The following is a 15452-nucleotide window of genomic DNA, read 5'->3' on the forward strand; positions in this document are numbered from 1 at the left end:
TACGGATCTGGAATATCGTCACTACCTTTGCTTGCCTTCATTTCTAAGATTATGCTGAGTATTGATGCTATTCAACAGTGTAGAAGTACTGTTTCGAACTAGATAACATCGAGTCAATCGTATTTGTTTCCAATCTAACTTGGTCGATACTGAACTATAATACTTATTCCCTTACAAGAGGAACCCCTTCCTGTACTAAATACGAAACGTCCCCAGATTCGGTGCAAACCAAGACTAAAGGAGTTGAATTTTAACAGTAGACAGGGTTTCAATATGGATTAGGCAATTCAAGACGATTAACTTCGACAAATAAGGTAAGATTTATATTCAAGCGATTATTTTATTCAAACCATGGATAATCTTTGTTACACACATTCCTAAAAGCAGATTTGTCCATTTGTGGTAATCTTGACGTTTGCACATATGGCAGCCACAAACGCTTTTGACTTAACTTGGTGCATTTATTTACTTGAATTTCTTTAAGAATTACGTAAGTGTCATGTTTCAAACGTACGTTAATTGGTAAATAACCGGAAACTGACGTCTTTTCAAGGTATAGTCTGTATAGGATTATGATGTGTAGTAGACCTTGTTGAAGTGGCACTGTCAGTTCTTGATACCCCTCCCCCTTACGTATATACTCACCCCCAACTTTAGGTCATTTGTATTTGAGGTAAAGTAATGTATGTTAGAAGTATTGTGACATATGGAAACCGTAAGCAATACTATCGCTCCTTGAAAAAGTACAAACAAGTTTAACTCAAGTTTCAGAAAAAGGAATATCAATGAACATATTTCTCTGTCACGCGGCCATTACTATATACAACATTGTAACCACAGGTTTTTAAATCATGCTCTAACGTCCTGATGGAATGGTGAGTGAATTAGGACCCAATGCCTATTTCAGAATTAAACACTGGGATTTATCGCAACAGTTTCTCTAGGCAGTAATTCTTCTACCAAATCACCCACCAGCAGACATGTAGGAGACTTTCTAACAAGACGATAACTGTACTTCAGTAAATGGTCGCATGGTGCACTGTTTCAAACAGGTCAAATGTATACGTACGTGTTGCAATCACAATCACATTATAACTGGTTAAGCTCGCAATACAAATACTTTAGACACTTGGTACTTTCCTTATCTGTCCCTTACTGTCCTGAATTGATGGATTCACTGTGAAGCTTCTTTTAATCTCCGAAATGAATATGATACGTCAGTGAGTGGCGTAGAATAAAGGTAATAGAAATTGACGCGTATGCAGACTAACCACGAAAATAGAAAACATGTGCTTTTTAAGGCATGTGGGCGAATGTAGTAGTCTGATATCTACCAACAATTCTGACTACCAACCACGCTGAATGCTCGATACCCATACTTAGTTAGGGAAACCTGACTGGCAAGAAGACAAGAACGTAACATTTGAATTCTTGAATTCTCGCTGTGCAAGTCATTCTATCAATGGTTCCTAGAGTATCCTCTTATTGTGTGTAGTTTTATGTAGCTTGTTTTCAACATTTGCATGATTAAACCATTAATACAAACGCACAAAGATCATACATGAGTTAATGGCGACGGACATATGAATTTTGACATATGACCATTGATTCAACCAAGTGATGCATGTATTCGATCGATATCATAATGAAGTCACAGCAAAAGAATGTGCATGTAATGGCTTTTCTACGCTGTGTAAATTTATTTTACCTCCGCCGCCCGCGACAGTGTCAACTCGTAAATCAATTGTTTGATAAGCACAGCTACATTATTACTGTTGACACATCAGTGCAAGGTCCAAGGTTTTCCCAACAAACATCCTCATATGACTCTTGAGTCAACATTATCCAATCAATACTTGGGGTCCTTTGAAAAATACGTTCGGACGTTTGCAAGATGGTCGACAGTTATGCCCCGTCTAGTCTCTAAGCAGACCCTACGGTGCCATAAGATAGTATCAAAGCCGGCCCTTGAAGGGAGTCAGACGGGCAACCTGTGCCGGCTATACTCCATGGCCAGCTTTGATACTATCTGAAGGAACGGTAAGGTCTGCTTGGAGACTACGCCCCCTCTACACCCCATTTCGACTATAGGCTGAGAAAGATGAGCGACCGCTGAGCGACACAATACTTGACAGGTCGCTCGACGAATTTCAAAGATAGCTTACTTTTGATATGCGTTTTTAAGTCTTTTATACAATACTCCAATTATGAAATCCAGTCACACAAAATTTTGCTACCAAAACAACCATAACATTACAAAATAAAGAGGCTTGATGTCAAAATTATAGGGCAGGCAAAAAAAAGGAAATCCGTTGCAAGGCCCTTCTTCTTGGCCCAATACGTCTATATTTCTAGTAGCTTACTAATAGTAAGCTTGTCACGAGATGTAGGAATGATGGTGCTATCTTGCTGGTAGAAATAAGAGTGAAGTTTTCTAATGAGCTTTATTGTCGTGAATAATACTTCTCGTACATTCAATGCATACTTGTTTTGTTTTACCTATCATGACATGTGGTTGTAGTGATTTAGGATTAAGGAAAACACCGTCTCTTGTGATTTGATGCTAAAAAGACCTGTCTTGGAGAGAATACACACTTTAGATTTGCCTGACATTATGGCCTTGTGATTAGAATTCGGTACATACATTTGAAATATAGTTCATATTGAAGACAATTGACACCTCTTGCATGCACGCAAATGATGCATCCAACAGTTTCCTATTAGTGTTGCATGGTACTGCTCCATAAAACTACACGTTCTCCCCTAATGTTTTTAGAACCGTCCATGGAGAAATATACATTGTTGGGAAAATAGCCCAATGTAGGCCAAACACCCCTTTGTCGTTTTTAATGACAGGACTGTTGTGCAAAATATATGAAACTAACTAGATTGTATTGTTCATTTGCAATTGAACTATAGGAGAATATTTTTGCTAAGTAGGATTGTGCTTGTTATGGGCAGATGCAAAATTGTAAAACATTCTTGAAAGGGTTGACTTAACCAACGCTCAGTGTCGACATTTAAAGAATATAGAATATCAAATGCTGCAATAATAAATTTTGTTTGGTAACTTATCTGCAAGAGGCTCAATATCTTTACAGTATCATCTTTGAAACAGAGCACCCGCCTTTTACATGTGATATTATGTATGATGTCAGTATCACAAGGCAAAGTTGGTACCACACACCGCTTCACAGACCCTTAAATCATATATCCTTGTTGCAGAGCCATCTGAGGAGAGCATTCACTTGCTTCTCATTTAACTTAGAGTGAAAACTGAACAATGTGTCTGTGTCCATAAAATCTTTCAGTCTTGGTTGGGTTTGCACCATTGCAGCCAGTCGAGTCTCGTCATAGAGTTGTCCCTCCTCAGGATCTTGTTTACCATGAAGTAGTATCGCACAGTGCGCTGGGGAAGAATGAATTTAGATTGTAACATGGATATGTTGACCTGACTTTATATATGAACAATCAGATATCAGTCTCCAATACTATCACTACTGCTAACGATAGTGACTTCCACCTCTGCATTGTATTCGTATTCTGATGAAAACCGTGGCCATGTCATTTTTTGCTACTTTCCAAGCACAGGTTAGGCTCCGGCTGCTTTTTAACGTTTTTAGTCGTTTTTATCGGGCTTTTAATTTTGTCATTTTTCTTGAAGTAAGATGTAATACAAAATAGAAAGACCGATAAAAACGACTAAAAAAAACGTTAAAAAACATCCGGAGCCTAACCTCTGCTTGGAGATTTCATTATTGCATAAATGCCGTGCTAAATCCTGAATAAGTGTCAACAGTTGTACTCGGAAAATCATATCGCTGTCGCCCTATATACCTGGCTCTGTTCCCCAGTATAAGAAAAGCATATCATAAAAATCTTATTAACCTTTGGCATTCTCCGCGTGCGTTGTTATAGCCCCAAGCTGATCAGGTTGGTTGTCAGCAGACAGTATAATTCCCCTCCCCGATGTTACCTCTGCACAGCATAGAATGTAGCTGACGCGACTGAAGTCAGGCTTGCTGCCTTGATTTTCCAATTTGAGATGCTCAATTTCTATCTTTATCTTGCTCTGCAAAAACTCCATAAGTTCTGTGACTCTGTTAAGTGTTTCGCTGTTCTGTGCTGCAATGCATAGCTTCTGAAAGGTAATGTAAAAAAACAGAGATATGAGCTTTGTGCATATCATATTTCCATTGCTATCAAAACTATTCATCAGGCGAGCAGTTATATGTAACGTGCCGACTGTGTGTTAATATTGTGCTATCTACTACTGGGCCTCGAAACCGTATGTATTCTAGCAGTTCAAAATGGTACGAATGGTACCTTATCTCCCATGAATGCACGATGCCCTCCATCACGTGTGGCCACACGGTTGCAGATACACTTTCCTTTGTTAAACCAAATATTCACTACTTTTGTAGTTATAAACCACATTAGTGCCCCTGCCAAAAAGCTGATCAGTGCAAGACTAGCATGCCACCAGCCACATACAAGCGGAAAACAATGCGAAAAGTCCATTTTAGAAGGCAATACGTTTCTGTATTCCGTCTCTTCGGATAGGATATAAGTCAGTGCTGAGGTGTGAGTTAAAGAGCAGTGCAACTTCTTAAGAAGCATAGAAGAGAGGGAGAAAACTTCCTATTCACATGTGCAGGCGTACTGTACACTGTATACCCTAGAAACCCATGATTGACCTTTGCCTGACATATGATACGGCCGTCTATTGGCTATCTATCCCCTTTTGTGATTGGCTGAAAGTCACTTCTTGAATCTACCTAGGTTGCTCATATGACTTACGTGCAGAAGTTCTGAAGATCAGAGTCACAGAGTGTTCGTACATTCTAGCACTGTCCCCTCATTCCATAAAGAATGGCCACTTCTACTCCTGCTCAGAACGTACCGACAGTATCAGACCTGCGAGCGGATGTTCGCAAGCTTCTCCAAAATAGAGATAAAGAGTTTAATGTTCTAGTTGTTGGTCGCGCTGGGTCATGTAAATCAACGCTGATAAACTCCATGAACATGGCCCTTGCAGAGAGATGGAGCGAGCTGGCCGAATTTGGAATGGGAGATAGCAATAACACTCTGAGGCTTGACAAGATTCCAATGTTCACAGATGACTTCATGGAAAAGCCAGTCGAGAACTATAATGCAAAGGTGAACTTTTGGGACTGTGCTGGCATTGAGAATGTATCGGATGATGCTTATGGGGAGTTTATCGGCCTCACTTTAGACGGGAAGGTTGCAGATAAGACTAGTGTTTTCGCCACTGTCAATCAAGGAAACAGGCTAACGACAGTCAGAGAACTCCGGGAGAAATTCGACACAGCAGTCGAAGAAAACAGGTTTCACAGGCTCCTGCTCCTTTGTGCAGCCGACGAGACGGCCTCGGAGAATTTGCTGACTTTGATTAACACGACAACTTCTGCTCACAGGAACAAGGGAAGAAGTAAGTTTTACCTGTATACAAATATTGTATAGCCAAAGCCTACGTCAAAATGCCGACCCAAGCCTACGTCAATATGCCGATATCGATGTACAAAATGTTGTACAAAATGTTTTTCTTTTATGAAACTTAACACCGGTCATGATGCATAGTGATACATAATCCAAAATACGTAACCATGTACTCGACAGCCACATGTCGATAGATATCTGTTCAAGTTGGTATGGCGATATGAAATATGTGTTTTGCAAGTACTTATAAAGTATAACAAGACGTTCTTATAACAAGAGTTGCTTGCAAGATGACATTCCATTGACACGTATATTTTCCTATTACAGACATACCAGTCTTCCTTGTTATGAGTAAGGCCGACAGGATTCAGGACGACCAGCGTCAGTACAAAGAACGAAAGCAGACAGCAGAGCGTCTGCTAAACCTTGGAGGCAACCAGCAGAGGTCAAAAGAGCTGACTCTGTATCATGTAGCCAGGGAGGGAGAGGACGGAGGGTGTGATGTAGATGCGTTTGGCAAATTTTTGCAGAACGAAGATATTGACAGAAGCCTCCTTATCTTGCTCATAAGTCTTCTTGATCGAGCCTATGACAGGGGTCTGTCGTACAATGAAAACACTGAAATCGAACCCGAGGTTGAACCTGAGCCGGCCCCAGAACCAAGTGGACTCATCAGCGGGGTTGCTAGACTTTTTCAATTGAGATCATAGATAAAAGGTACATGACAATCAGTTCCATGATCTGATTCAATATCACAATAGGCCGATTTGTGTGTGCATCTCTCACATGCTCTCTAGATTTAGATTATAACGGTACGGTATTCAATCTTTGTGATTGAAATTACACCTGGGTTGAACAACAGTACAATGGCCACCATGTAGCTGGATAATTCAGGCAGTCAATCAGTATTTTGCACAGTATTTTGTTTTGATTCGGCTAAGTGTAACCAGGCCTTAATGGGGGCTTGGAAAGCAGCGCTATGCCACTGAGATGGGTCACCCTGGCTGATTAAACATTGCCTTTTTCTTCTGACTACACATTTCGATGTCCAAAATGTGCACATGGACTCACTGCTGCAAATGCTGTCCGATATAGTCAACCCGACACTTACCTCATTACTTTGTGACTGGAGGGTAACCTCCGTCGACAAAGTATTGTGAACATTTTTTTCGGCGAGCGTTCGAACCTATATCTCTATGTCCCGCTTACCACATTCGTATGTGGTTTGGCACGTCGCCCCCACACCGGTGTGAAATGATGCACGTTCCTTTCTATTGGCCGTAGCTGTTGTTATAATCGATGTAATAATTCAGAAATCCCGAATTTTAGAAGTTTTTGTCTTTCACTCACCGTCTGGGGAATAGATATCTTTACCATTGTTTTGTTTTAGTACTGTTTTGTAATTGCTGTTCATTTTTTAAAAATCTATTTGTAAGAATATTTGATGTTATCATTTTTTTTATTTGCCTGTTATTATAGTTTGTGGCTTGTTTTAACCGCACGCTGGAGGTGTGGGCCTTGTAAAGGATGTAGTGTCCTGTTGCCGTCACCTCTCAGTTCTGTGAATGCTAATAAATAAAAAATGATATAGATAACAACTGATAAGATCAAAATGTTGTGATTTAAAACTATTGCTATATCTAGACTCCAGTCAATACAATTTTGTAATTCTCGTAGTAAAGTAAGACCCTATTCAAATTCTGTCATTTCACATACGTATGGAAGATGTCTGAAACTACTGTCAGAATTGGAGTTCAATAACTGTATATAATATTATTAGATGATGATGATAAGAAAATACACATGTGTGCATGTTCATTACTATTTCAGTGTATCATTTTTACGAATATGTGGCTGTAATACTGGGGTAAGCGTATCGGTCGAATGAAAGTCAAGGTAAGAGTAATTTTTTAAATATCTAATTATGTGCACCTTGGTTTACATCACCCCCACCACACAAATCCGTCAATGAAAGCCCGAGTTATAACGATTCATCCTTCCCGACAAAAATCCCCTGCACGTCCAGAAAATGCTGCTAGAAAGCAAAAAAAGCCTGTCAAAATAAAAGCTATCTACAACTTTGAGTTATGACCGTAAAAAGATTCAACGATTCCACGATGCGAAGAACGGGAAGTTTCACTAAAGTTTCCCTCATTGACTATATAAATCAAATACTGTAAATGCATTCAAATTCGCGAGGATTTAAGTTCGCGGTAGCGGGAAAAGGACGTTTCGCGGTGGTTTTAAGCTCGCGGTGAAGCGGTCACCGCGAAAACCGCGAGCATTAAACCACCGCGAAAGTTTCTGCATTTACAGTGTGCATTCCTATCTCACCACGTGCATCACATAAGCTACCCAACACCCACGCTAATTTAACAACCTAAAATTCATGCCAATCTGTCCGTCACATCTCCAGCTACGCTGAGACGTATGTCCATTAACGTTTTTAGGTATCAATAACAAGTCACGAAGGGGCCCCAAATATTTACATTTTGACGTCGCATCAAGAACTAACCACATGCCAAAAATCAACACAATCGGGCGTGGCATTCACACCGCAAAATGTGTCAAAAACATTAACCTTCTGGCAAATTTGGTGCTGACCTGGTAAAAATATCTGTTTATGCATTGTATAGCCGGTATAACTTACCCTCGGTGCATGTAACACACCAACTCGTAGGCATTTCAATTTGCAGCCTAATATCTGTATCCGTATCTACATAGACGGTTTAGCCGCCCTTCGGCGTAACACGCCAGCTATAGTATGTAAACTGCCGTCTCTAAATGTGTTTTACTCCAACTTCTAAAATGGTCAGATGATATTCTAAATTGTGAGCTTACAACAGGCGGGGCTAAATCGCAAGGGTCTGGAGCGAGCTGCCATTCGGCGCCACTCAGGTGACCTCAATATAACAGAAATTGCCACAAATGCGGCCATGAGACTGTAGGTTTGAACCGCTCACACCTGGAAGGACCCCTACTCTTTTCGATAAGTGTGGAGGGTTCTTAAACGTGCTTGAGGTGTGGCTCTCCTCAAACATGGGCCTTCATTTAACGTCCTATCCGAGGCTAGGTACTCATTTTCACCTGAGTGAAGTGAGGGAAGTCGTGTAAAGTGCCTTTCCCAAGGTCACAACATTGGTGACACATCAGCGGTTTCGAACCCGTTACCTCTGGGGTCTGGGTCAAACACCTTGCTGATTGCGCCACAAGATGCCACATGTTTATAGTTCTGGCACTACTGTAATGCGTTGTAAACAGTTTTTTTTCTAACCTGTAGATTGTCAGTTAGCTAGGTGATCATTCAGTTTCGTTCTTGTGGAATGTGAAAACAGATTGTAAATTATCTAACCGGTATAGAGCATAGCGTTGTGTGTCATAGACTTTTCCCCACTACATGTTTATGATTAATTTCTTATATATTTTCGCAGATCTACATCGTGGGCCTAAAGAGCTGCTGTGACGTGAAAGAAATAATTTTTCATCATGAGTATCCTGAAAATTATTTCAGAACGTAAATTGGATGAAAGGATTTTATCTGGTTTGCAAAAACAATCCTTGACATGTTTAGAGCAAAATACTCCGACCGAGAAAACCAACTATGGTAACTACAAACAGTACAAGTTTTCGTCTAACACACTGGAAGTGTCAGGGACTATCATATTTACATTGGAATCCTGTTCAGATAAAGAGCGTGCCTCGCTTGTGGAAGCTTTTTGTACCGATGATACACCGTACGTATCTCTGCCGATATCAATGCTTGAAGAAGAGGACAACAAAAGTCACAATACAGTTTACAGAAATGTTGACTTCTACTTTAAAGTCAATGAAATCATCAATGGTAGGTTGTCTTTGTATGTTATTTCTATACAAGCCCTTCACATATTTTTAAGGAAATACAACTAGTAAAGAAATATTTCATACCATCACGAACTTAATTCTAAACGATGACTGACATCTCTCAGCTCTTTGGCCTTGGCAAAACGATATACGTTCAAGTACGCTTTAGGTTGATTCAATATGTCAGCACATTTTGATAAATGGCATTTGTATATATGGCAATAGAGATCGGAATTTATAATTAGGACAATCGCTGATTGTCATAGGAACAGATTGGAATCGGCATCTTTGCCAGAAACAAAGTCTGCCCTGGGACTAGGAACAGGGTAAGTAGAGTTAGGATAACCCTAGCCCTAACCTTACCTGTACTAATAGAATCACGGGTTGTCCCGATTCCAGTTAATCTAGAAGAGACTTCGATTCCAATCCATCCTAGAGAAATCTACGTATTGATTCTAGATCTGCCAATAATTTACAATAACCTAATATGTAAAGAGCTATTCAAAATTATACTTTATTCATTATTAACTGAAACAGAAAGAATAGTATGTTTCTAGACCTAACTAGTCCGAAAAATATAATTGTTTAAGTGCTTTCAGACTATAAAAAGAACCTTTTTTGAAAGTAAAAATAGTATTTATTTATTTCTTACTTGTATTCCTTCTCTTTCTAGCTACTAGAAAGTTGGTTGATAAGGTAAGTTCACTAAATTGTATAACCAATACTACATCTTAACTCTCAATAAATCTCTTTACACATACGCCCACCTCTGTTTCTGACTTCCTTCTGTAACCAATGTCTTCCGTTTGTTGTAGAATCTGCCTTGTCAATTCAGCTTATAATTTTTCTTATAATTTTTCTTATTATTTTTCTTATTACTTCGTGCCGATTGATCTTTAATTGCTGGTTAAATCATTGTGACGTTTACCTGCAAATGTCTTTCCAGCCAAATATCTATCTTACAGCACGCAACGCCACCACTGTCAAGGAAACCATGCGCATTGTACAGGAAGTTGTAGAAGCCGAAAACGTTGACATCAAACCATTCCAGGTGTCATCAAGAAATGACGAAGAACGTCTGAGAGAGGAACTCCTCACTCATCGACCCTGCAAAGTCATGTGCTGTGTCGACAACAGTGCGAGGAACATCATTTTCTCACCCACCGAGCCTGACGAAGCAAGCCACATTGTTGACGCTGCTAAGGATGTTTGTGGAAAGAATGGTATTTTATGCATTACATCCTCATACTTGTTTGATTTGGTGTACTATGTGCAACAAAAACATCTAAAATAACAACATTGAATCTATTTTGAATTTCTTCCAGCATACTTGATGCTAATAAAATGCTAATGCTTGGCCTAAGTGCCTCATGTTTTAGATAGTTGTCCGTATGTCGTTCTAGCCTATCCCCCCTCAGCCCTCGTGCTAATTGTCAATTGTGTCGTAAAAGATTTACTTACATGTCAAACATTTGGATTGTCATTTTAGCACTCAGGTGAGCATTGATTAGTAGACAATTTTATGAGAACAACATATACATGGTACATATATATCATCAAAACATATACATTAGAATATATGTATATGCATACTTAACAGAATCACTAGAATAAAGAGAGACGATAAGACTTTTTTCTATGATTTTGTTAGGAATATTTCTTCTTCTTCGTGGTCATCGTGGCGTCAGAGACGACGAGCTCTACGACACACGGCAGTTCAACACAACATTTCTGGGACGTCAACCTAAGCTACAAGAACTGGTGGAAGCGGATCAGTTCGTTAGTACGTATAGTGACTTGAACGGAAAACAGAAGAGAGCTGTGTTAGTATGGGTCTGTAGGCAGCCCGATAACCCATCGCCCTCTGTAAAACCCAGAAGCGACAGCATCAATCAATGTGAACCTGCAGAAGGTGAATGTGCTGAAAATGTTCCACAGGATGAAAATTCCTCCTTTTTCTCACGCTTAGAGTCAATTAATTGCCTTTTGTCCTAACATTTTGGAAATCTTTGTAATGATCAATCTCATGTGATAAGTAACTGCTTATACACATGTGTGATGTTCTAAATATTTTCTACAGTATTCATACATGTTAGAAACATTTCTAACATCAAATACATTATTTCTGTTAGTTTCTAAACTGTTCCAATATATATATATTATTTGTTATCATATGTTGGAACATTGAAGCAATATTGTGCAACTTGGTTAGTGGGCTGGGAAGAGGGCAATTCACACATCCCTGCCAAGTGCAGAAAATTATGTCTGTCTCACAGCTTCTCACAAAAAGAGCCACCAGTGTCTACTAAAGAAAGTATAAAGATACAAGACCCAAACAAAAGACCCAGCTATGAGACCCCCTCAAAAATCATGACCACAGCATGACCAGAACTCGAGATATCATACCCGGAAGTTCCGCTGTAGTACCGTAATAGGCCGCAAGGGGGGCCAAAATCTAATCGTTTCCAGGTCCCATCAATACCTACCCACATACCCAATATCAATACAATCCATCCAGGGTTTTTTTAGTTATGCTGGTCTTCTACATAGACACACATACATACAAACGCTACCCAAAACATAACCTTGCCATTCTGGCGAAGCTAATAAGCACAAAAAGACCAAAACGTAAGTCTACGAAGAAAAAAAAACTATACACACATAGAAACGAAGAAATTATTGATGAAAAACAAATTGACGAGACAGACCTCGAAGAAATGTTCAAAATGTACTTATGACTTACATTGAAGCGAACTGACTTGGAATAGCCAAGAAAACAAAGGTTTATCATTTCTAACCTAATTTTCAATTTCGACATGATAGCATTTTGTTTTTATGTTTTTAAGAATCATGCCGAACGACTCACGCCGAGAGACTGTACAGTGACAAAAATTGAATTGGTTTACTCCCTTGATTTCACATCTAATATACGTAAGACGTAAAAGCATGGCTTGAACAACACACACAAATGTAAGACAATTCCTTGGTCGCTCGTAAAAGTTGCTGACATTTGACTTTTTGATCGAGCTGAGAGCACGCTGAGGCCGCCGGAGAGATTTCATCAGATCTGGAGCAGATTTTTCTATGGTCGCGGCACTCTTACGGCGCGGTGCACGTGACAAATTCTACATTGCAAAGTCAACGGAACAAGAACGTTAGATAAATTTTATTTCTGGTCCTGCCCGAAATTTGTTAGTGTTGGTCTCAAAAATGAATAATTACATAATGGTTGTACAACTCATAATATTATCTTTCCGAACGCTGTGCGTCTTTGCAAGGTGAGTAAGGTCGGCTCGTTTGGTATGTTCCCAGTGGTAGAACAATGAAATGGTACATGAGTGACACATCTGTACACATTCATTACCAGATGTCAACACTGCCATCTCATTTTCGAGATATTTCGGCACGAATGAGATATTTCTGCACGAATATAGTCTGTAGGTCGGCTAAAGTACAAACAAATCATTTGAGGAAATCAAAGTCCATTTGTGAACTGCCTCTAACAGGCTACATGAGGGGGGAGGGAAGGGGGGGGGGGGTGAGTAAGGTCAGCCTGTTTGTTTGTTATTCCCAGCTTAGCAGCACAATGGAAGAATACATCAAACTCAATGACAGCTTTGTACTTAACACATATCAACGAAAATCAACGAAAATCAACATTGATGCAGTGGCGTGTTTATACATTCACAAATCACCATGCAACCATCGTTAAGGCTGTCTGATCGCGGACGTGGCGTGTAGGCCAGATGAAAGCGTAGTGGGATGTTTTGATGGTGCCATCGTGATTAGGACCCAATAGGGAATTAGATGTACTCAAAAAGATGGATACAGATGTAACAAATCGTGACCTTGCTATATCCTAAATTGTGTAACTTTACACGTTAGTCTGTGACCAGAACCTCTGGTCGACAGACTTTTAGTTTTGTCAGGTTTTCGCGCGTTCGCAGCTGTATCTATATGTTCCCATTGTCTGAATTCTATATGGTTTGGCAGGTCCTCTGTACTGAGGTTGACGATGATGCACGTGATTTTTTTTTGCGGTAGGTGGTTTTATTATGGATGTTATAAAAATAGCACCCCTACAATTTGTTCGTCTTATGGTGTTTTGGCCCAGATCCTCTGCATGTGGGTCATGATGTAATCGGATATTGTCAAACAGATGCGTGGTTTTATCTGATCGTCAAAGTTATTCGCGTTCGCATCTGTATTTGCATGTTCCCGTTGTTGCATACTTACGTTGTTTGGCAGGTCCTCTGTACTGAGGTTGACGATGATGCACGTGGGGCTTTTTGGCGGCAGGTGGTTTTATTATGGATGTTATAAAAATAACACCCCTACAAAATGTTCGTCTTCCGGTGTATTGGTCTAGATCCCCTGTATATGGGTCATGAGGTAATTGATATTGTCAAGCAGATACGTGTTTTTATCTGATCGTCAAAGTTAATTCGCGTTCGCACCTGTAACTGTATGTTCCCGTTGCCGCATACGTACGTTGTTTGGCAGGTCCTCTGCACTGAGGTTGATAATGATGCACGTTGTTTTTTTTTCGCGGCTGCTGGTTTTATTATGGATGTATAAAAATATCACCCCTACAATTTGTTCGTCTTACGGTGTTTTGGTCCAGGGCCGCTTTGTGTGAGCCTTGCCAGAATTAGATATTGCAAGCAGATGCGTGATTTTATCTGATCGTCAAAGTTATTCGCGTTCGCATCTGTAACTGTATGTTCCCGTTGTCGCATAAGTACGTTGTTTGGCAAGTCCTCTGCACTGAGGTTGACGATAATGCACGTTGTTTTTTTTCGCGGCAGTTGGTTTTATTATGGATGTATAAAAATATCACCTCTACAGTTTGTTCGTCTTGCGCGTACGGTGTTTTGGTCCAGGGCCGCTTTGACAGTTGTTCACCTTTCTCGAAATATTTTGGATTATGATTTTACCATACACACAAGTTGACAGTTGTTCACCTTGCTCGAAATATGTGAACATCTGTGACCAGCTGTGACCAGCTGTTCATGTTGTCAACGGCTGCGACCAGCTGGTCATGATATGTTTGACAACTTCGATCTACTTTGAATATGACAGTATCACCTAATTTTATGTAGCTGCGGGCCAATGGCCATTTACGTTTTTAAGGAACATGGTTGGTACTTTTATTATGATAATGCTGTCTTCATATATACTTGTACTTTCAGCCTCTTGTTATGGTTGTAATAATTTCAGAAATCCAAGTTTGCCAAGACTAGCCTAAATAGACAAAGCTGGGTGAACGCACTACACGATGAAGAGTGTAAGCCATATTAGAAATTATAAAATTACATCAAGGTCCTCCTTCCGTGCTTCATACTTATTACGTCCATAACAGAAACATGTTAGGACTTAGTGCGTTTGTCAGTCTGCCTGTCGGTCTTGTAGCACTTGTAGGTGTGTCTTCTGTGAATGTGCCTGTGTATTAGACCATTCGTTTACTTTTCGTCATCATAACTTTAGACTTTGACCACATGTTATCTCACATGTCCATACCTGTTTAGGTCTTTAACATTAAGATTCACATGACACAGACATATTAAGCAACTTTAGATAAAACGATATAGTTAACACCGTGAAAAGAATCATTATAGGATATAAGCACAACGTCACACACCAAAGAAGACAAAACAAGCAACATATACCAGACCGACGTCACAGACTATGTTACCTACGGTCACTTGTTGACTTTATAATTGGAATATGATGTAAAGTATAAGAAGTAAGACTAAAAGATAACAAATACTCAAAGCGTAAAAAGATCAGACCAAAACTATCAAAACTTCGTTGAAGCGGATATCTCACTAGGCCGAATGTTATAAAAACTTTTAAAAGTTTGAAATTGGTAAAACAGGCGCAAAAGGGTGACAATGGGCGCCAATATGTGTCACCAGGCACCAATAGGTTTGTTTGAACGTTTGCACGTTATATTTTATATATTGCGGTCTGCAAGTCGCTTTTTCATAACGGCCATGAAGGAAGATGTCAAGTCATCATTCAATCATCAATGTAATATCATTACAGGTGATATGCATAGCACAATCCGTATTATTCATCAGTGCAAGTCTCTTAACGATGCTTTTTAATCATTTTATATTGATTATGTGGTTAACCCGCTTGGTCTGGGC

At 39.7% G+C, this 15452-nt stretch overlaps 2 protein-coding genes and 1 long non-coding RNA gene across 4 annotated transcripts; 2 read left to right on the forward strand and 1 right to left on the reverse strand.

Moving 5' to 3' along the window:
- The first annotated feature begins 229 nt into the window (after nucleotides 1–229).
- LOC118431170 lies at nucleotides 230–11349 on the forward strand. 2 transcript variants are annotated; one of them, XM_035842288.1, is made up of 5 exons: nucleotides 230–314; nucleotides 8892–9301; nucleotides 9974–9996; nucleotides 10247–10523; nucleotides 10952–11349. In XM_035842288.1, exons 2-5 carry the CDS (start codon nucleotides 8947–8949, stop codon nucleotides 11293–11295), a joined length of 999 nt encoding a protein of 332 aa, XP_035698181.1. In that variant the 5' UTR covers nucleotides 230–314; nucleotides 8892–8946; the 3' UTR covers nucleotides 11296–11349. The 2 variants fall into 2 exon arrangements, with proteins under 2 accessions (XP_035698181.1, XP_035698182.1); XM_035842289.1 differs by lacking the exon at nucleotides 9974–9996 and having other exon boundaries at nucleotides 10266–10523.
- On the reverse strand, nucleotides 2426–4667 carry LOC118431172. Its single transcript, XR_004832944.1, has 3 exons — nucleotides 4327–4667; nucleotides 3889–4141; nucleotides 2426–3409 (listed from the first exon to the last, which is right to left on the reverse strand). It is a non-coding gene; the product is annotated as an uncharacterized LOC118431172 (long non-coding RNA).
- On the forward strand, nucleotides 4795–7258 carry LOC118431171. The gene is made up of 2 exons (XM_035842290.1): nucleotides 4795–5452; nucleotides 5788–7258. The coding sequence occupies exons 1-2, from the start codon at nucleotides 4873–4875 to the stop codon at nucleotides 6168–6170; spliced, it is 963 nt and encodes a 320-aa protein (XP_035698183.1). The 5' UTR covers nucleotides 4795–4872; the 3' UTR covers nucleotides 6171–7258.
- Nucleotides 11350–15452: the final 4103 nt, after the last annotated feature.

Source organism: Branchiostoma floridae, chromosome 14 (assembly GCF_000003815.2).
Source record: "Branchiostoma floridae strain S238N-H82 chromosome 14, Bfl_VNyyK, whole genome shotgun sequence".
NCBI lineage: Eukaryota > Metazoa > Chordata > Leptocardii > Amphioxiformes > Branchiostomatidae > Branchiostoma > Branchiostoma floridae.

Coding starts and splice junctions, on each gene's coding strand:
- LOC118431170 (XM_035842288.1), top strand. CDS start 8,947: ATGAGTATCCTGAAAATTATTTCAGAACGTAAATTGGATGAAAGGATT. Junction 9,997..10,246: donor CTAGAAAGTTGGTTGATAAG/GTAAGTTCACTA, acceptor ATGTCTTTCCAG/CCAAATATCTATCTTACAGC. Junction 10,524..10,951: donor GGATGTTTGTGGAAAGAATG/GTATTTTATGCA, acceptor TGATTTTGTTAG/GAATATTTCTTCTTCTTCGT.
- LOC118431171 (XM_035842290.1), top strand. CDS start 4,873: ATGGCCACTTCTACTCCTGCTCAGAACGTACCGACAGTATCAGACCTG. Junction 5,453..5,787: donor TCACAGGAACAAGGGAAGAA/GTAAGTTTTACC, acceptor TTCCTATTACAG/ACATACCAGTCTTCCTTGTT.